The sequence below is a fragment of the Sceloporus occidentalis genome, unplaced genomic scaffold (assembly GCF_023333645.1).
Source record: "Sceloporus occidentalis isolate IW3139 unplaced genomic scaffold, rSceOcc1.0.p SCAF_12, whole genome shotgun sequence".
Taxonomy (NCBI): domain Eukaryota; kingdom Metazoa; phylum Chordata; class Lepidosauria; order Squamata; family Phrynosomatidae; genus Sceloporus; species Sceloporus occidentalis.
Genome location: NW_028316992.1, coordinates 6,594,818 through 6,617,494, shown reverse-complemented (window position 1 = coordinate 6,617,494; position 22,677 = coordinate 6,594,818). Strand labels below are relative to the sequence as shown.

At 38.6% G+C, this 22,677-nt stretch overlaps 1 protein-coding gene across 1 annotated transcript in view; it reads left to right on the top strand.

Annotated features, from left to right (window-relative positions):
* APOB (apolipoprotein B) overlaps positions 1–22,677 on the top strand; it is a 54,324-nt gene that overhangs the window by 15,011 nt on the left and 16,636 nt on the right. The window contains 16 exon segments of the mRNA XM_089477639.1: positions 656–878; positions 2,282–2,509; positions 6,245–6,362; positions 6,582–6,725; positions 7,137–7,348; positions 8,815–9,055; positions 10,080–10,256; positions 10,963–11,154; positions 12,532–12,699; positions 14,259–14,470; positions 15,284–15,466; positions 16,640–16,761; positions 17,596–17,806; positions 18,850–19,025; positions 20,303–20,490; positions 21,618–21,757. Coding sequence (XP_089333765.1) covers positions 656–878; positions 2,282–2,509; positions 6,245–6,362; positions 6,582–6,725; positions 7,137–7,348; positions 8,815–9,055; positions 10,080–10,256; positions 10,963–11,154; positions 12,532–12,699; positions 14,259–14,470; positions 15,284–15,466; positions 16,640–16,761; positions 17,596–17,806; positions 18,850–19,025; positions 20,303–20,490; positions 21,618–21,757 — 2,935 coding nt within the window.

Here is a 22,677-nt window from a genome sequence, read left to right as displayed (position 1 = left end):
TATTTCCAGTTTTGACAGGGAGCAAGCTTCTCTGGGGCTAAAACAGGCCAGAGGGATTAAAAACATGGTTGAAATGTGCCACCTAGAGTGTGCAAGGGCCCTCTAAAATCAAAACGAAGGGGTGATCACAAGTGCTGGTGTCTATGTGTGGCCTGATGGGAAGTACTTTGTCCAAACCTGTCTTGGACAAACCTCAGAGTGGGAAATATAATATTGGCATTTTCAACCCTAGCAACCAAAGAGAAACTTCCTCAGTGACTCCCTCTATAAAACTGGAATTCCAGTTAAGGTGTGTTAAGGTGGAACAAAGAGGTTAGTAGGGATGTGGCAGTGGGCAGGGAGGGAGACAACATAGAGATTGTAAGCCTGAGGGCAGGGAACCGTCTAACTAAAATAATAATTATAAGCCACTCTGAGAGCCTTTAGGGCTGAAGGGCGGGGCATAAATACCATAAATAAATAATAAATAAAGGTCCTACATCCACAACTCTTCCTGCCCCCAACCATACCCCAAGGTGGCAGTATCATATTGTACACCTTGGTACAATAGAATGACTACACGCCTTTCAATTATATTTCAGAAGAGATGGATTTGTTGGGGTGGAACATCCAGAGGTATAAATGTATCATTCTAAGAAGATGTTTTGCTTTACAGTCAGTGGCCTAATACACAGAAGTTTATCCTTGGAGGTTGTTGAGACCAAGTCCTCCAAGCATGGTGATGCTGTTCTGAAAGTCCTCCAGGAACTGCAGAAACTGTCAGTCACCCAGGAAAACCAGAAAAGAGCCAGCCTCTTCTACAGATTTGTAACAGGACTGAGGGCCTTGCACAATGAAACTCTAGGTCCCCTGGTGCCAAAGTTGATGGAAACTTCCAGGTAATGTATCAATAAGGGGTTGTGTAAATATGGTAGAATCCACTGGCAAATGAATCCAAAGCAAATAAACTGCACACAGGATGATCAGCTCTTTAACATACAAACCAGCAGCTGGGGTGTTGCAACAGAAAGTCATACGATGCAAGTTTGCATTAGAGGGAACAGCATGAAACAGAAGGGTTTTCCTTGAATAGATCATAGGCAATAATGAAATATTTCTTTTTACCTTATCAAAAACTCTTTAACCTCCATCAGATAAACTCATCTATTTACTATCTGCTAAGATGGAAACTATCTATTTATTGCTAAATGTACTCCCATTAGTACTGAAATTCAGACCATGTTCCATGTTCAGGACTAAGTTCAAATGTTCAGATCAGGGATTTGTTACTCAGCCTCTTGGCCAAAGCTAATTTGTTTTTAGCCAGAGCTTGCCTATTCTGGCTGTGGGATTCTAGAGTTTGTAGTCTAAAAAAAGTAACTTTTCCCAGCTCTGCTCTAAGCTACTACAGTACACCTATGCCTGTGTTGAAGCTGTAGAGAGCTGCTTGAACTTTCTTTTGTGGATTATTAATTAGAATGAATCTCCATGGATTCTCACAATGATCAAAGAAAGTCTTGTTTGGGTCCCATCTTACTGGGATATTGGAACATTGCAACTGGAAAGAAGGTTGATAAACTTTCCAGAAACAAATAAATATTTTTATTTTATTTTATTTCTATGCTGCCTTTTTTCTCAGAAAGGGACCCAAGGCAGCTCACATATAAATGCTAACAACAAGAGCAAAAGGTTCGGTTTTATTCCCCATGTCCATAACTCTTGGTTAATAGATTTCCAAGGAATCTGTAATACAATATAGATTACCCCTTTATCTCCTCAAAGTTAAATGTATATCTCCTGTTCATTTTTAATTGTAATTTTTATTAGGGTATTAAGACACATACAACTTAGACTCCCTCAGAATTGTTCCTAGGCCTATCCAACGAGAGCTCATTGTTTATTATTATTATTATTATTATTATTTAGTTTTGATATTTAGAATTGGGTTTTTTTCATGCAGAACACTTGCACAATTTCTAAATGCTACTCTATCAGAAGGACACAGCCAATAATTTCTTGTTAAGTTATTTTAGGAAGTACTGAATGTGATTTCCAAATCTGTATACTTCTACTTTTTATAATTTTCTTTTGCATCTTCAGTGCTATTATCCAAATAGTGAGCTGACTGTAACTAAGTTGATTTGATTTTTTAAAAAGAGAAGTATCAGAAATCATAACCATGAGCAGAAATTAATAAATAAAGGAATGCTTGTAAAGTGGATTCCATATTGATGATACAAGGGAAGTGCCCCCATGAGTATGCCTTCAAATCAAAGTTGTTCTCTGTGTGTTTTCTCTTTAGTTCCATCACAATGCAGGCTCTGACTCAGTGTGGTACCCCTGAATGCTTTGGAGCTATCCTCCAGATACTGAGGACTGGCAACGTTGATCCACTTATAACAGATGCCATCACATACAGCTTGGGACTACTGTCTCCTCCATCTAACAAGAGGTTACAGGAACTCCTTAACATGGCCCAGTATCGCCAAAGTCGAGCAACTTTTTACGCTTTGAGCCATGCGGTGAATAGGTACGTCACCAGTCGGTGCCTTTTTGATAGGAAAAGGCTGTGGTTGTCATGCTTTTGGGCACAATCTGTGGGAAGCAATTTTGCCATGTTTGGCAGGTGGGATGGGCATTTTAGGTTCAGGGGAGACCTTTTCCAATCAGGAAGTAACTCAAAGTAATTTCTGGTTTTGGAAAAATCTCTACTCTCAGCCTAAAACAGTCCATGTCCTATGAAAAATTTCACAAATTTCCCCCTTCACAGATCTACTAGAGGGGGTGGGGGTGGGGGTTAGTCATTGGTTTTTTAAAAAGATTTAGATTTCATGTGGAGGACAAAGATGTGGAATATATGGTGAGGCTGGGTGATACTTTATAGATTCTGCCTCTTTTAAGATGTTCTCGCTGAGATTTATACATATGTGCCCCGTTTCACAAGAAAAAGAAAAAGTCTTGTTTCCTCATCCATGCTATTCCTTTATCGGCGTGCAATTTTATGCAGATTGAATGAATTCAACAGTTACAATGATGGGAACAAGAAGCAACTTCTGCTCATTTCTTGTTGTTAAAAAAGGCCACTCCTGGACCTAAAATAATCACAGAAAGCCAGAAGAGATAGCGACGTGACAAAAGATGCACCCCACCTGCCTCCCAATCTAAGTGGACAAATAAATGCAGTCATCCCTCCTTTTTCATCGGGGATCCATTCCGGACTCCCTCGTGAAAACCGAGTTTTGCCTATGCTCAAACCCCGTTGGCTTGAATATAGGTGTGAGGGCGTGTGCTGCGAGCATGTGCCCCATTTATTCTCCTTCCGTTTGTCCCTCATGCATAAGCGAGGGATGCGGATCCAAAGACTGTGAGAATGGAGGGAGCACTGTACTTTTCAGCAATAAAAAAGGTCCTAGATCTGGGCAGTTGAACTGAATATTTAGAGCACTATAATTTGTTGTTCCTTTTCTACAATAATGGACACAAAGAAGTTAGGAATGACAGTGTGTTTTGCTATGTAGCATAATGCCTTTATGGAGGGCCAAGCTTTGTGATAGAGTTAAAATGACTGAATAGTGGTAGTTTCTCAACTGTGGCGCACAAGCACTTAAGTATGACTGTGATGCTACAAATATTAATATTAAACAGTGGACATTTTTTTATCACACAGCTTATGGAAACAATTTTCTGTAAGAGTCTATGGGTTAATCTGCACTGTAGAAATAATCCAATTTGATACCACTTTAACTGCCATGGCTCAATGCTATGGAATTCTGGGATTTGTAGTTTCATGAGATAGTCAGCCTTCTCTGTCAAAGAACTCTGATGCCAGAACAAATTACAAATCCCAGGGTTACATGGGATGACTCCATAGCCGTTAAAGCTGTGTCAAACTGCATTATTTCTACAATGCAGATGTAGCCTATGAGGAATTTCTACTCTACCATATCTCGATTATAACTTCCCATTAGGGATGTAAAGAATATTCTCCAAAATTCGAAAATTAGTAGAAATTAGTAGTAAAATTAGTAGAAATATGTCTAATTCGAAAATTTCGAAAGCATTTTATAGAGAAGAAATTCTGATCACTTCTCGATCATGAGTAAGAATTTTGATTTTTAATCATTTCCAAATGAAGAGAAGAGAAGAAATTTTCAGCTGACAATTGGATGGAAGGATTTGGGTATTTTGCGTAAGAAAAGCTACCATTCATCCTGGGTTTTACCAGAGGCTATTTCCTTTGTTAGGGTGATTCCCCCCCAACTTTGCTCACTTACAGCTTTGCTTTGAAAAACAAAAGAGAACAACAGGGGAGGCCTTCTGCCCTTTATGCCATGCTCTGCCATTCAAATTCTCACAGAAGAGAAGAAGGGTGAAATCTTAGCATTGGATCATCTCAACCAACCCCATTTTTGGATACATCACATTCTCTTATTCTTGGATATTTTGAACTCTCCTTGCCATATATATAATGCAAAATAAAAGTAGGTTTGCCTTAGCATCACCATGAGAGAGCTGGAAAGAGAGGTTTGTCATGCCCTGCCTCTGAGGCTGAGAGAATGTGCACTCTCCTTGCCAATTATTATTATTATTATTATTGCATGACCTTAGCATCACCATGGGAGAGGTGCAGAGAGAGAGAGGGCAGAGAAATGTCTAACAATTTGTAAGCTGCTCTGATAGCCTTTTGGCTGAAGAGTGCTAATCCCAGCTCAGCCACGTAAATCCAGAGGTGACCCTGGGTAAGTCATATTGTCTCAGCCTCAGGGACATTCTTAACCATCCTTGCCCAAAAGCAAACCAATCATAGAATAAATAAATAAATTGTAACTTTATTATTTAAAGAGGCTTTCTTGAAATGAAACAAAACCAAAGGGCAGAACCATAAGCATTTACATGGCTGAGCTGGGATCAGGACTCTAGCCTCCCAGTTCACCATAGAAATTCACTGGCTGACCTTGGACAAGTCACATGCTCTCAGCTTCAACTCCAACTCCTAGGTATTCCTTCATGGTAGAAGAGGGGTGGTGGTTGGATGACCTCTTGGAATCCCTTCGAATGCTAGGTTTTATCCATCATGGCAGAATTCCTGCCATTGCACCCCACCCTGCCCCTTCTTCTCTTTTGTGAGGGTCACACTCTCTCAGCCTCAGAGGCAGGGAATGACCAACTCTCTCTCTCTGCACCTCTCCCATGGTGATGCTAAGATCATGCAATAATAATAATAATAATAATAATAATTGGCAAGGAAAGTGCAGAATATCCATGAATGAGAGAGTGTGACTTACCCAATGTCATCCTGTGGAGTTAGATGGCTGAGCTGGGATTACGCTCTAGCCTCCCAGTTCACCATAGAAATTCACTGGCTGACCTTGGTCAAGTCACAGGCTCTCAGCTTCAACTCCAACTCCTAGGTATTCCTTCATGGTAGAAGGGGGGGATTGGATGACCCCTGGCAATCCCTTTGAATGCTAGGTTTTATCCATGGCAGAATTCCTGCCATTGCACCCCACTCCGCTCCTTTTTGAGGATTCCTGCTTGGCAGAAGAGCATTGCCATTTGACACACCACCCACCCCTTCTCATCTGTGAGGGTCACACTGTCTCAGCGTCAGGGGCAGCCCATGACAAAACTCCTCTTTATGCCAAGAAAACCCTTGGTTTGTCCAATCTTCCAGTGCCATCCTGATGTTGAACAGGGGTCAGACTACATGTCCTCTAGGATCCCATGTATTCCTATGTAGCAGAAGGGGGTTGGACTGGATGGTCCTTGAGGGTCCCCTCAACTCTAGCATTTCTTGTTGGGGCTTCAATCACAGTTTATTTGTTGAGACTGGGCTTTTTCCCCCCTTTTGTGTGTATGTCTTCAGGTTTTTTTAAGCATAGGAATGTTCTTTAAACCTCTGCCAAACTTCCTTTTGAGATGGTAATTGAGTTTGAAATGCAAAGTAATTAGCGTAATTATTCGACTTGTCTTGTCATTCGAGAAATCTGTGAAAAATATTTCGCTAGTTGCTGAAAGGGAGAGAAGAAATCACCCTTTGAAAGGGGGACTTCTGGAACGAATATTTTTTTTAAAAAAATTCTCCTCAAGTTCTCAATGAACGAGAAGAAAAACATGGGTTTCTCAAATCACTAGTTCTCATAGCTGAGGCAAAATGTCTATGCAAGCTGGCTATGGCCTTTGGATATACCACTTGTTCCTTCTTTCCTGTGCATAGTCCCTGAAAGTTTCCGTAGACCTGTGATACATTCTTCCTACCTTCCAGATTCTACTATGAAGTAGGCCCTCAGACAAAAGAAATAAATGATGTTGGAAATTTTATGATATCACTGATTGGCAATGAATGTTCCAAGGATGATGAACTCACTTACTTGGCCCTGAAGGTAATTTTTTTAAAAAAAAATAATAAGAAGAAGAACTTATGCATTATTTGTTCCTGTTTACACGAGTCTTCAGAAACATTATTTGGGGGTGGGGTGGCCATGCTGGCTAGGGAACCTTGGAGTGTCAGGAACCCAAAAGCAACATTTCCAGGCTTTGGTTATCTGTTATTATTCTTTGTTGGAAAGAACTGATTTGTACCTTTTGTATGTGATCAACAGGCTATTGGCAATATGGGAAAAGCACTGAATGAGGACACCAATGTGAAACATTATCTAAAAACATGTATTAGAAGTAACGTTGCATCTCCTGAAGTTCAGAAAGCAGCTATTCAGGCACTGAGAAAAATGAGTATTACCGAGGAGGTAAAACAGAATATGTTTTGACTTTACTGTCATGTTTGTTTGTTTGTTTCTTCTTCCTATAAAATAAAACTACATGTTCATATATAATATTTAATGTTATTTAATAATAACTCTCTGTCTCTCTCTACCTTTATTGTGGGATCTCAGTGCAGCTTACAATATAAACAAATTCAAACACTTTTAGATTAAAAACACAAAACCAGAAATGTGGCCTAATCACATTGGTGCTGTAGATGGATCTCCAGCATATTTCATTTACAATAAGGACTAAATTAAAAGAATATCACTTGGGATTAAAATATCTTAGGCTTCATATGTAGAGAGTTACAGTAAATATTTATTTGAATAGCAATGTTCATTAATTGTTGACTATTTTCATACTGTAACATCCCACTCTTCCTATTGTTATAGGACCAAGCACTTCTGGTTAAGGTTTTCCAGGAAGCCTCCTCTCCAGTTGATAAACGGCTGGCAGCTTATCTGATGTTGATGAGGAATCCTTCCTCCTCAGACATTTCCAAAGTCCTTAAAACTCTCCAGAGGGACAAGAATGAACAAGTGAAAAGCTTCATAGCCTCCCACATTGCTAACATCTTAGATTCTGAAGACCCACATACTGAGCTGTAAGTAAAGTTGTTACAGAATCTACTGGTGTGCCTTCAGATTTGTACCTTCCGTTGAAACTCAAACCAGTGTGTTAGTAAATATTTTGAAGGCTTCTTTCTAAAGCCAGAATCCATAGGGTTCACTGTGTCCCAGTCCTTCTTCAGCTAGGGTAACATGCCTATTCCGACTGTGTAGGGATTTAGGATAGAGATATAATCAACCATGACACAACATTGTAGCATGTACATTAAAAGCACACCTGACAGGTGCCCATTCCCTACCAAATGAGAGATGTATCAGGGATCTCTAAATCAGGTAGGCAACTGCAAGGAATAATAGAATCATTAAGTTGGAAGAGACCACAAGGGCCATCCAGTCCAACCCCCACCATGCAGGAACTCATAATCAAAGCACCCCCAACAGATGGCCATCCAGCCTCTGTTTAAAGATTCCAAAGAAGGAGACCACCCTCCATGGGAGTGTATTCCACTGTCAAACAGCTCTTACTGTCAGGATGTTCTTCCTAAAGTTTAGATGGAATATCTTTTCCTGTAGCTTTCATCCATTGCTCTGGGCCCTATTCTCTGGAGCAGCAGAAAACAAGCTTGCTCCGTCCTCAACATGACATCCTTTCAAATATTTAAACAAAGCTATCATATCACTTCTTAACCTTCTCTTCTCCAGGCTAAACATGCCCAGCTCCCTAAGTCTCTCCTCATAAGGCATGGTTTCCGTACCTTTCACCATTTTAGTTTCCCTCCTTTGGACACACTCCGGCTTGTCTACATCCTTTTTGAACCGAGGTGTCCAGAACTGGACACAGGGTTGTGAGCACATCCTCACCATGAAGTGAAGTGGGTGGCTACCTTGGAAAAGGCATTCTTAGAGGTGGCAGGTAACATCCCCACCCAGAGAGGCTTGCATTTATGTATTTCCTGCTAGTCCTGTTGCCTTTTTCTGAGTTTAGCCAACATGCATCTAAGCCACTAAATAAAGATGTCTCTCGTGAGACCCCAAGAATGGTGTATTAAACCAGGGTTGGAGAAAGTGCAGGCCATGGACTGTGTGCAGGCCTCAGTGTCTTTTTGTGGGCCCCAGGATCAAAATTTCTTTGATTTTTTTTTAAATGTTCTCCACCTCCTGAAAGATGTGGAAGGTGCAGGGAACATTGCTTCTTTTGTGCCCCAAGCCCATTTCAAGACCAGGAGAATTTTCTCACACAAGAAGTGATCTAGAAGTTGACCTCAGTGTGCTTTAGGACAAATTACCTTCATGCCCCCTGAAAAGTGTTTGGGGCCTTTGGGGGCAAAACCTAGTATTTTTTTCCAAGGGATGTGGACCTTTGAGATCGCTTGGAGAGGCCATTTTGATCTCCAAACCCACAACAGTCACCCACCCTTGTTTTAGGCAGATCCAAAAATCTCTCTTAAATATTTTCAAAAGAAACATTGCTAACTTTGACACTCTGTTTCCACATCATCAGGCTCAGAAACAACATTCAAGAAGCTATCAACAGGGAACAGCTTCCAACAGCCAGAGACTTCCGAAAATTTTCACGAAACTACCAAGTATTCAAGAGTCTGTCGATGCCTTGGTCCCATGAACCTATTTCAGGAAAATTGGTGGGAAATCTGGTTTTTGAGCCAAATAGCTATTTACCTAGGGAATCCATGCTAAAAACAACTCTAGGGGCTTTTGGAGTGAGTCCTGTGGATCTGTTTGAGGTACAAAAGATCCTTTCTCAGTTTTACTACCTTTCTTCTATGTATGTTATGCAGTTGATATCATGCATTTTTTTGCCCTTGGAGTCATGCAGAAAATACAAAATAAAAACAATATAATAAATCCCCCCCCCCCCAAGTGTATGCTGATAGCATGTCCATTAGCAAAAGTTAGCCACCCAATGGACTAGAGGTAAAACTGCTAAATTGGGGTATGTTCTTATCCTACCAGAAGCTCCATCCATATAGTGGCCAAGCTTAAGAGCTGTGACTCGTTACTTTCACATTTGAAATTTCTCTATACAGTTGGAGGCAGCAGCACAAACAGGGACTTCAGTGTGTTTCTGTATTTACCTGGGATAAGCCCAGTTGAACTCTGTGACATATTTCCCATAGTATAGGATATATAGATAGGACTTTGGGCATGTCATGCTTTCTCATACTCAAAGGAAGGCAAAGTCATATCCCCTCTAAACAAATTCTGCCAAGCAAACCCTTAGGGTCTCCATAGGTCCAAAATGACTGGAAGGCAGACAACAACAAACCATCATACACTATTGTAAGGGGCATCATTCTGATTGTAAGATAAATTCCAAGATCTATACAGTAGCAAATAATACCTTTATTATATTTAGTATATAATAGTATTGAATACAAAAAAAATATTATAGTATTACCATAATATGGGTTATGGAATTATTCTGATATGTCCCTTGAAGTAGGCTGACATTTTGTATAGTTTAACTGCATCTTTAAAAGTTATTTAGAAAAAGTAACACATTTAATAACACCCTTTTACTCTTACAGTGACAAACAAGATGTTACTTTTTAAAAATAGTGAGTAACATCTAATTTTAAAAATTTTGAGGCTGTAGGGTATTACCAGCACTGAAGTCTTTTGGTTCTGATGGTGAAGAGCCTTTTCTGTTTGTAGTGTATGTGTATAATTGCCTCCTTTAGTTAATGTGGGATCTCAGTTGAAAAAACTTCTACGCTCACCTCTTCTTCTTGCACCTCCTCATATTAGATTGGTTTGGATGGGAAAAACTTTGAACCTACATTGGAAGCCATGTTTGGACCAAAAGGGTTCTTTCCTGACAGTGCGACCAAAGCTTTGTACTGGGTTGATGGCAAAGTACCTGAGCAAGTTTCCCAAGTGCTCGCTAAATATTTTGAATACACCAAGGATGGAAAACAAGACCAGGTATGCTGCCATTTTCTAGATGATACTGTACTCTTGATTTTTTCAAAACCAGTATGAGAATGTCTGTATGTAGAGAGATCTTGGAGCACCTTTGAGACTAAGGCTGTCTGCAGACAGGAAGTTTGGGCCAGGTTGGGGGTGGAGTTGGGGCATAGTGTCTACACAGTGCATGTCCCGGCTCCACCCCCGGGGGCAGCATGATGCCACGCACTGCACTGCAGGTGCGCAATGTCACGGCGTTCCTCTGGTGCTGCGTCTGCACAACATAGCACCAAAGAAGCGCTGTAAAGCCATGGTGCCATTCCAGAGTGCAAAAAGGAGCTGCTTTTGGAAAGGCCAGATTGGGGCCACGGTGTGTGGTTGATGTGGCCCTGATCTGGCTGTAAAAGGGATGGCTGGATATTGTGGTATATTTATTATTGTGGTATATTGATATTGTGGTATATTTATCTTGAGCAATTTAATTTAATATTTCTACATCACTTTCAGTCCATTTACAAATATCCCAAATATACCCTCATGTTTTTTTACAGATATATATATATAAGCATCATACATAAAGAAATAAAACAAAACTGGCAAATTAAAAGTATAAATGCTCCTGCCCTCTTTAGCAACAATGGTGTATTATTTCTGACATTGCTCCCTTTTTTCTTTCTTTCTTTCTTTCTTTCTTTCTTTCTTTCTTTCTTTTTAACATTCTCAGGATGTTATGAAAGGAATCATGCTTAATTTTGAGAAACTGGTCAAGGAAATCACCACCAAAGAATCACCTGAAGCTAAAGCCTATCTCCAAATCCTTGGAGAAGAGCTGGGCTACTTGAAACTCAGTGACATTAAGCTACTGGGAAATCTGATTCTGAAAAGCCTTAAAACTCTGCAGACTGTGCCTGAGAAGGTAAGTCTTCAAAATGACAGTGGACATGACCACGAAGTGGATTTTACCAAACATTCTCCTTTCTCCTCTGTCTGCAAACAGATACATCCATTTGCCAACAAGCTCAAAGATCAGATTTGGCAGAACCTGGAAGGAACTGGTTTAAAACAATGTATTACTTGTAATGCATTTATTTTTGCAGTAATAATTGAGTTCTGCTTCTTTTGTGGTATAACTACAACTATTTTAAGTTATTTATTGTTAAAGGGAACAACCTCAGAAATAGCCTAATAGTATTACAGTCCCGGGGCTGTTAGCATTCCAATGTGTGTATCTTCTTTTTTTTAAAGCCCTAAAAGGTATTTGCTTTAATTTCATTTGAATAGCAAGAAAGGATAGAGTATTTTTTATTAAGTTTTAAAAACTATAATGGCAATGAAAGGTAGTGGTGGCTTGGAGCTATAACTAGCTAATTAAGCCATGAAACTCAATGGATGACTTTAGGTCAATGATTTTCTCAGGCTGAACTACCTAACAAGGTTAGGAAAGGAAAACCCAATGGGAAAAAGAACCAAATACACTGCCTTTTGCTCACTGGAGGAAAAGTTAACAACAAAAATTCAAAACCAAAACAACAACAAATAAATAAATACTTTTTAAAATAAAATGCTTATAATAAGATCGAGCTTAAGTATAACATTAAATGTAACAATTGTTGCCCATTACTTTTTAGAGAAAGGACAGTCAACATGTATTCGCCCATTCTAATGCCAACAGTATTAAGGTTGCAATTTTCTTGAGCAACATGTAGAATTTACTCAAACATGTAATATTTACTCAACCCCCACACCCCTTTAAAAGGTTTTTTTTAGGAAGTAAAATTATATTCTAAGAACAAACAAAAGACATAAAACATTAGTATTACATTGGTAATCAATAATGTAGTCCAATTCTTTTGAAACAGCAAGTAATAGTGAATAAGTCTGATTAACTGTGTTCTTATAGAAGAACAGCAACACCTTTGATTTTAACATAATATTTCTAAACTCTCCAACAAAGTATCCACAGTGGGCCCTTAGTGTCTTCTACAGTTTGGTTCCAGGACTCCCCATGTGCTTATCCCATTAAATACAGTGGGGCAGTAAAATGGTGTTCCTTATATAATATGGTAAAATCAAGGTTTCCTTTTTTAAAATTTAAAATTTTAAAAAATATTTTCAAGCTGTGGATGGCTGAATCTGTGGATAAGCAGTCTGTGGATATGGAGAGCCAATTGTACTTGCACAACTGTCATGAGATGCAGAAAGGCTGAAAAAAGCTATGCTCCATTTCTAGGGGAAGAAAGACAGTGCTTGGTACATTTGTATGAATTGTATTTGTTTTTCTGTGTTCCTGCAGATTGTCCAGATAGTGTCGAAGGGGACAGAGAATGATCTCTTTGCACACTACATCTTCATGGACAATGAATTTGAGTTGCCAACTGGGGCAGGATTGCAGCTACAGTTTGCTCTGTCTGGAGTAGCCACTCCAGGAATGAAGGCCGGAGTGAAACTTTCACAGAGGAATGTGAGTCATTTTGATGTCTTCTGATTCTAAATATTATTGTACAAGCAAGGAATTGATGGAGTGATGAACAGGGATATAATTCTACTTAAGTTTCTTCTGAAATGAAGAAATGAGTAATTTTAGTAAATTTCATCCCACTGTTAGAAAATCTTTGAAAATCACAGTTTCTGAAAACCATTCACAATTCAGGACTTATTTTGACCAAAATTCACATGTGGTTGTTTTGCACAGAAACAGCAGGAAACAGACTTTTCTGCAGAGAAACAGTTTTTCTGAAGGGAAAGTTGTATTTCTATGCAGAAATATTTCCTGCACAAAAGAGCCACATATAAATTGGTGCTGAATAAGTATGGGAAGCATCTCATCAGTCCAGGATTCTTTTCGTTAGTGTTTCTCACTATTTGAAAAACATGCTTTTTGGCCATTTACAAATATTTTTGGATATTCTGAGTCCATGGAAGACATGACTGGAGATTTCAGAAAAACATTTCTGCTCCTGAATCACTCTATGTGTAGCACACAATGCCATTAAAAAGAGAGAAAAAACACCAAGAGTGGATGGAAGTCCATTTCTGACGCAGGAAGGCTCCACAACCTGTTTAAAGGAAGATTCACTCCTTCTACAGGTGTCCACAGAGACAATTCACTTTTTTTCCCCCTTATGGGCCAGAGGAAGAGTAGTCTAGGAAGTCTAGAGGAGCTAAAATCCTTGGGCCAGTGTTGGTAAATGCTGGCTTAATGAGAAGAATAGTAGTCCCAAGATGTACTGAAACTAATGTGTATGATTAGTAGATAAACAGAGATATGCAATAACAAAATTAATAATAGTTAAATTATGTTGGAATCAAATTTCTACAATTAAAGTGCCCAAGAAATTATTGGCTGGGCTGTTGTTCTTTTGCTTCAACAGCTTAGTTCTCAGCAGTATCACACAATGGTTATTTAACTCCACAACTTGATCCAACAATTTGATGCAACTAGTGCTTTCACACCATTAAATACAGAGTTTGCTGGACTACAAGAGATCTCAGTATCTCAGCCTGAACTTTTGTGATGGCTCAGGTTTTGAACCACTGTGAATTTTTTTTTCTTCTTTAATGATCTTTGAAAGATCATATTCTGAGGCTATTTTATATTCTGGTCCAAAACATTATCTACCTCACTGACATGGAGGGGAAATCCATCCGCCTATGAAGAAATGCACCCTCTGCCTGCATAATGAAACAGCATAAGACTGTCCAAAGGTAGGAATATGCAGAATGAGTTCTGGGACCAAGGAGCCTTCTTTCCACCTACTCAACAACACGTGTTGGCTTACCAAATCAATTCAGATAGGATAGCAGCAATGTGTGGCCTTCCAGATATTATTGAATCACAAGTCCCATCATCTTTCAGAACTAACTTCTGCTAGCTAGGGTTGATAGGAGCTCCAGTCCAATGACATCCACAAAGGCACAACTTATAGTGGGTTATTTACAAATCTAGTTACTCCTAGACTAGTCTGATTAAATCAATGGAACTAAATCAATAAATGTTTGTGTTTCATATCTGTCCCATAGATGCAAGCAGAACTTATTGCTAAGCCATCTATGGCAGTTGAGTTTGTAACTCATCTAGGAGTGAACATCCCTGAGTTTGCTAGAAGTGGTGTAGAAATGAACACCAACATGTACCATGAGTCTGGAATTGAAACTCATATTGGGTTGAGAGCTGGACAGCTTAAATTCACTATTCCTGCACCAAAAACTCCAACCAAGCTCTTCAGCCTCAGGTATTTGTTTGAGAACATGAGTGTTGCAAGTTATTTTTGTTAGTTTCTGATTTGCAAAATCTATTCTGTCTTTTCCATATTCATACCGAACAACATAACATGCTTAAGCTCATTATGGAGACATTAAACAACCATTTCTTCAGTTGCCATTGTCTTTTTTTTCCTGCAAAATTTCCTCCTGGCTATAACTTTGCTGCATCCTCATGGCAGAAATAATGCAGTTTGACACCACTTTAACTGCCATGGTTCAATGCTATGGAAATCTGGGATTTGTAGTTTTGTGATATATTAAGCCTTGTGACGCCTGGTGTCACAACAAACTACAAATACCAGGATTTCATACCCATTGAGCCATGGCAGTTCAAGTGGTGTCAAAGTGTGTTATGTAGCCCATGGTGCTGATTTATATTTAGACTTTCTTTCTTCATCTAAGGTTATTCCTGAGATGTAATGTGCTTAGTGAAACAACCTAAAATTATGGTTTTCCACCCCATTCTAGCCAGTTGAATATCTTTGGAAGAGGAATCAAATAATTGGGCTACTCTGCAGGCTGCAGTTTTACAGTTTTTCAATTTTTACCCCTAATCAGCACTGCTAAACTTGCAAGGTCCTAGGATGAAATGTATAAAACATTTTTTTAAATGTGCCAGTTTGTCTATATGCAATGCTACAGATTTCTGTTTAAATCAAGGCTGGGATATTTCTATTTGTTGTCCAAAACCATCTGGAGAACACTAAATTGAGAAAGGCTAATCTTATAAGTAGAGGAGAAAATAACAATTTTTTCCCCATTCTCACTACCTTTTACCTCAGCAATGTCTTGCACTTGGTCACTCCAACCCGGACTGAAGTGATTCCTCCTCTGATCGAGAACAGAGAGTCCCGGACATCTTGTGCACATTACTTCACTGGTCTTGACATGTGTATCAGGGTAGAATATTCCAATGCAAGTTCCATAGAAGCAGCACCTTATTATCCACTCACTGGGGAAACCAGGTGAGTTTGCTCTTGTGGCTTTCTCTACATAAATAGCCTACATTTTCTGTATTGGCTTCTCCATTGCCTCAATCTAACAAAAATTCTGTACTGTTAAAAGATGGATTCTGCATCCATGTAGAGTATGCAAATATCCACATAAATTCTTGTTTTCCTTTATTACATGCAAAACTTATTTTATTTCTGTCATTTCCTTTCAAATGTTGCTTCCAGTCAGAGGAAAAGGAATGGAGAAAATCTGTCACTTTTATATTCTCATGCTTTAATTAAAACAACAACATCAGCAACAACCTTGAGTTGTTTCCATCTCAAATATGAAGACACCTGGTGAATTCTGACAAATTCTTATCAGAAACTGTTAAAATCCCCCTCACCCATATTCTCTAGTACTAATACATCCTAAGGTCTGTGATGATCATACTCACACTTCAAAGTTCCTCTTCATCACAATAGAAAAATCATTGTTAAAAACTGGAAACCAAACCTCACAAAGTCAGATTCTTTGGCCTGTATGAAATGGTCTTATGGACCTTATCACATGGGCCCTTACCATCGGCAAAACATTCCTGAAGTGCTTCTGAAGCACGAAGGTGTGATTGTCGCACTTCTAAAATGTGATTGAGGCATCACATATCTCTCCTGTTGATGAAGTGTCTGCAGAGAAGTGTCATACCTCAATGACATTTTAGAAGCACGGTGGACAATCACACCTTCGTCCATCAGAAGCAAAAATTATTTGACCTGTATCAAATTATGCACAATGAAAGTAGACAGTGCATATGCATCTCTGATGACAAATATGTTATAGTTTAGTTTGTAGAGGCATGGAGCAGGGTGAGCAGAGAGACATTTCACATGTAGATGTACTACGAATGGGAAATAGACTGATTTTCCAGCCCCTGGAAGAAGCACATGTGTATTTGTCAAGGGTTTGTGAGGCACAACAGAAATTATTGTCAAGAGATCATTATACGCCCTGATCCCGCCTGGTACTACCAACAAAATTACAATTTCATTTTTAGCCATTGTTAAATACTTCTTTAGACTTTCAAAATGAATGCCCCAGGTTCTACTGGTTTTTCCTGATAGCTGATTATTAAAGGATATTTGCATATAAATTGTGTATTTAGTTATTCACAGTGACACATTCACCTTCCATTTTGATGTCATTAGATATGATGTGGAACTCCACCCAACAGGAGAAGTAAAGGAATATACTGCAAGTGCTAACTATGAACTAAAGAAAGAGGAGGAAGACTTGGTAGACACCATAAAATTCATTGCTCAAGCTGAAGGTAAGATACTGCGTTATTATTTTCAGAGGTAAAAGCTGCAGAGTTAAGATCTGCATAAGAATAGAAACCAATCTGCATAAGAATAGAAACCAATCCCCCCCCCCAAAAAAAATTCTGTTTCAGTCCCTTGCTGCAGCATCCTTGAAAGGTCATGATATAAATCACTAGAAAATTCAGCTCTTCACACATTAAACAAGGGGTATTTGAGCCAGAGAATTGGCTCATGCATGCATGCTTATCCCGTCAGGACTGTATAACCAATTTTAGGTATAACACGTTTTTAATTTGTTGCCTGCCTTACTTTATTGAACCCTTTCCTGTATTGTTAAGTATTATTTATATGTATTATGCTATTATTTCTTAGATTGTACGCCATGGACAAGTTTACTTTTATGTATTTTATTGTTTGTATGTACAGTGCTGTGTAAATCTACAGCGCTATATAAATAAAGCATAATAATGATGATGATAATGATAATAATAATAATACCTCTCAAATTTGGCTTGGCAACAATGCTTTTCCCTGATGTACAAGCATGTGTGATTCCAGAAATAGGTTAAAAGGTGAGCTTTTTAGAGCCAAGACCCAAAACAAACAAACAACCCCCCTTCAAGTAATTTACTTTTCTATGTTTCCTTTAGTTCTTTGAACAATTATTTTTATTTACTATATATATGGCAAACTATACCAGCCTTTCCGAAACTGGTATTCTTCAGATGTGTTAGCGTGTTTTAGCTGTGGTATAGTAGTTGCAGTCCATCACATTTATATAACTTTATTAGTTAATTATACTAATGCTGCCTGCAAACCATTCATTTCCATTGTATTTTCAGGTGTAAAGAGAAGTGAAGCTACTTTGACCTTCAGATACAACCGAGGCAAACAGATCCTTACCAGTGACCTTCAGATTCCCAGTTTTGACATTGATTTTGGTACCAATTTCAGAATTACCGATTCTTCCACTGAGCGGAGGAAAGCATATGCTTTTATCTTAGACATCAACAACAAGAAGATTCCTGAAGTTACTCTTACAGGACGTGTAGGGTAATGTCACAACCTTTCCCTACTTTTTGCAGATATCACTGTCAAAACTCTTCTACCTATTCCACATTTGGTGAAACACCCTGCCCTTTTGAATCCAGGGTTGTTTTTGCCAAAATAAGAGAGGGACCCATTGGGTCCTTGAGCCACTAGAGACCTTGCTCCTCAGGTCTGTACTTGGAGGAACATCCTAATATCTTAAGACATTATTGTAAGGGATGCAAATTTTACGGCTTGGAATGACCTTTCTGAAATGCCAATATACTTGGCACAGATGTCTCTCTGCCAAGCTCAACAGTGACATGATGACTAGCATTGTACTATATGTGCCTAGACAAGGACTGGAAATATTTTGACTGTTTTGATTGTGGAGCTGAAACTAATGCTGGTGGGTGTGGGCAGTAGTTATTAATGCACAAGTATTAATGTGAGGTTATTCAGTTCTCGGTTCCCAGGACTGGAAGCAGAAATCATTGTTTGGAAATCTATACATTTCAGAAATTGTGATGTGATTCACAAAATGAACCAAAACAAAATGTGTTAGAAAAAATGCATCTGAAATATGCATATGGATGCATATATTTGAAAAGCATGTGCACAAGCATACTGTAGTCAGTGTGAATGTGAACAAAAAATTATCTACTTAGAAAAATATGCCATACAAATTTCTGCATAGAAAACTAAAAAGGCTCAAAGAGTGAAAAGACCCAAGCTGGAATAACTTTTATATCCTACCTTTCCTTCAAAAGACAACTCAGGCCAGCCTAACCAAAGAAGGTGAGGAAGGCTAGCTTAACCTTAATTATCTTAATTTACTATTTCCAGCTAATATAATTTTTAGCTGTTCCAAAAGTTAATAACAACAGATAGCAACAATTCACATACATTAATAATGACCAACTTGACATATATGAACTTGAAATTACTCTTTCTGTCACACACACACATTTCAGCCATTACTAATATGTAAAGTAAAGCCCTAAAAGCAGTAAAAGAAAAGAAACGATAGTCATGTTTGTGTTTTTCTTTATTATTATTTTTTCTAGATATCATGCTGGGAGAGAGTCATCGATGGAAGCTTCAATCTCTATTCCTCGCTTGCAGACTCAAGCTAAAACAGATGTATCACTGCTGCAACAGTCTAATGGAGTGATGTTTCAGATTGACTCTTCAGCCACAGCTCATGGCTCTTCAGTTTCAGAGAGAATTGTTTTGAGATACGGTAAGCTATTTCCTCAATGTGAAAGACCATAGACATTTGATCCAATGTACTATGAAGGATCAGAATTGTGAGGATCATTTCACACCACAACCCTGGACCCCTTTATTATCTAACCATTAGATCTCACCATTGCATAGCAGTTGACATATGCAGAACACAAAGAATGCAAGTGTAAATGATACAACCAGTATACCACAAAATCAGAGAGTACAGATAACAGTCTTACTTATTGAGGACCACAGATCAGTGATAGAGCTGTTGTTTGTAAAACTGACTTTGGAACTGAAAATTGTAAAAAGTCTCAGCTCCAGTCTTGTCAGTGACTGTATGGAATCCCAATCAGGGTAAACCAGGAGTAAGCAAAAGACAAATCTTGATTGATTGCTAGATCCCTGAGGAATTTGCTCTGATTCTTAGTTCTTCAGCCACACCAGCAACAAGATGTTTGTGCACCAATTTCTCTGCAGAAATTGATTTTTTTTTATAGTCAAGAGTTGATTTTTGTGTGAAAGGATTATAAGCTTTATTTTATTCAGGTTGTTGTTGTATGTCTTCAAGTCTTTTTTTTTACTTATGGTGACTCTAAATCAAACCCATCACGGGGTGTCCTTGCCAAGATTTATTCAGAAGAGGTTTGCTTCTGCCTTTATCTAAGGCTGAGAAACTGTAACTTGCCCAAGGTCACCTAGTGGGCTTCCATGGCACAGTGTGGATTTGAACTCTGGTCTCCAGAGTTCAAATACTCAAACTACTACACCAAACTGGCTGTGAAAATCAAACTCATGGGCCCAGCAGTGTGTCATTTAAAGTGCACATCTTTGGAAGCAGGATCTATTGCATGAATCTTGGGCCTGTTACAGACAGCCAAAATAAAGCTGCTTCGAGTCACAGTGGAGGTTTGGTGTTTCAATGATGCATGCATCCTAAGAGTCCAGAAGTCGCACCAAAGCCATGCTCCAGCCCTAAGGACTGGAGTGTGGCTTTGGTGTGGCTTCTGGACTCTTAGGACGCATGCATCATTGAAACACCATACCTCCACTGTGACTCGAAGCAGCTTTATTTTGGCTGTCTGTAACAGGCCTTGGTGGTTTAAGCAAAACACCACCACTACCAAAAACAAAATTGTTCTCTGCATGCCTTTGCCTTATCCCAGTCTTCCCAGTTACCTTCTTCTCTCTCAGTTTGAGCATCTGTATAAGGCATATATATGCTTTTTGGATTTGTCAAACAGACTGTGTGGATACTAATACTGACTGGATTTTTAAAATGAATTTTAGATGATGAAAAACTTGAAGTACAGTGGAATTCCGGCACGAATGCTGCCCTGAAGAAAATGTCTGGCAAACTGCCTATAGACTTAGATGCCTATTCCAAGACTTTGCAGAAGCAAGCCAGTGAACTGCTGGACCACAAAGTTGCCAATACAGACATGACACTCCGACATATTATTTCACATTTTATAACAGTAAGTGGGCATATTTGCCATATCCACCATACTTTGTCAAATTCTCCTTATAAGGAATACTCATGATTCTTATAAATATTAAGTATAATAAGAATTAGCAAGTATGAGTAAAATGTGTACATTTACATTTACAGTGCTATAGAAATAAATAAATAAATAAATAAATAAATAAATAAATAAATAAATAATGCCCATAAAACCCAGGAAGAACTGGTGAAATATGGCAGAGAGAAATAAACTTCCAGCAAAAATTAGCCATGTTTAATGAGAAGAAAGGCCTAATTTAATTAATTATTTTTTTTAAATTAGAAGTCATCACTGTAGATGCAGGAGGAAGAGATAGCACTGTGCAAACAGATTACTAGTGAATGACACTAGTCAGCACTACTTACAGCTTTTATTGTCTGAGGAGTTGGGGTATTTCTATTAAAACAATCCAATCTAATTATATTTTTCAAAGAAAGATGGAACTACATCAAAACAAAAACACCCTAATACCTAATAAGTAGGGAATGTTATGCAGCTAGGTTTTTAAGATGTACTTGTCAATCACTTTACATGTTACCTAAAATGCAATGTGCTTGTGTATCTGATATAGTGTTGACATAAAATAAGATAGATAAGCATCTGTCATGAGTTAGGATGATCATCCTCTATGATGGTGATGGTTGTGGATTCATTAAAGTGAGAAGGCAAAAGCCTAGTAATGCCAGACGCATAACCAGCAATGTAGGAGCTAGTGCAACATGATTCTTTAATAAGCTGCCAGAGTAACAAGAAGTCACAATCCATGCAGTGAGGAGACCATGCTGTTGCCCTTTCCCACACTAATAGAAACTCTCTTTTCTAAAAATTCCTGTGTGGGGAGATCTGCAATGAAGGGTCCTCCTACATATAGTCTGAGGTTTCTGAAATGGCCCTTGTGTGGGGAGGGATGGGGGTTAATGCTATTCTACTTAACAAGGCCACTGAGCCAAAAATGGGTGAATATGAATTAAATTGATTAGGCCTACTTCCTATCTTCTTTAGAGGTTTACTCTACACAGATGGCATGGCATCTGTGTGCATGTGTGTAAACCATAAATCATAAACTTCTTGTACTGTGATACCTTACTCTGCACTTGTAGGCAACTAATACTTGGCTACATCAAGCATCCAGAGATGTCCCTTATGCCCAACATTTAAAGAATAAATTAAGTGGACTTCAGGAGCTAAATCTTCAGAACATGGACATCATCAGCATTCCTGAACAACTTTTCTGGAGAAGGTAAAGGAAAATATGAGAAGTCTTTATAATATATTTTATTCAATGTTTCTGGGAGCCTTTTGTTTTCTTGGAGGTAAATGGCACTACTCATTGTACTGGTGCAAATTTTAATTTAATAGAAGTGGAAACCAGCTGGTTCTTAATCACATGTGCTTCAAGACATATGAGTCTTAGCAGTACAAAAAAAGACATTGTGGAATTATTCTATTTTCTCCTCCTTAACAGGTGTGTGTGTGTGTGTGTGTGTGTGCGAGAGAGAGAGAGAGAGAGAGAGCATGTGTGTGTGTGTGTAATAGGAAAAGGGACAGAAGAACTAATGGGAAAATGAAGGAAGACTACAAATTCACAACATAAACCTGCCTTAATGAGACAAATACCACAATAAAGAGTTTTCTGGAGCATGGTGTATTGTTAGAGGGAAAGAAATGCATGCTGCTAAACTCTATGATATGACTGATACCTTAGAGTTGTTGTAAAACAGAAATGACTTGAAGGCACATAACAACAGCAAACTTGACATAAGGTCCCAAGTTTGTTTGTTCATTTATTTATTTATTTATTTCATTTGTATGCCGCCTTTCTCTCCAAAGGGACCCAAGGTGGCTCACAGACAAAACACTTAAAATCTTAGTAAGTTCAAAACAAAAACATCTACACACAATTTAAATTCACATAAAATATACAAAAGTTAAAAACATAACTAAAGCCCAATCTGTGTCAGTCTGTAGTACAGTTTAAAGGATTTTGTATAACCACTGATGGGAAACACCCTTCTCTGACAGAGATCCTAGAGAGTAGTTATACCTAATCCTTTAAACTTTCCCACCTTGAATAAACCAGTCTGGGCTAAATGAATGAACCTGAATCCCTTGAATCCTGCCTTGAATCCCATTGTGGGAGAAACGAGGGATATAAATCCT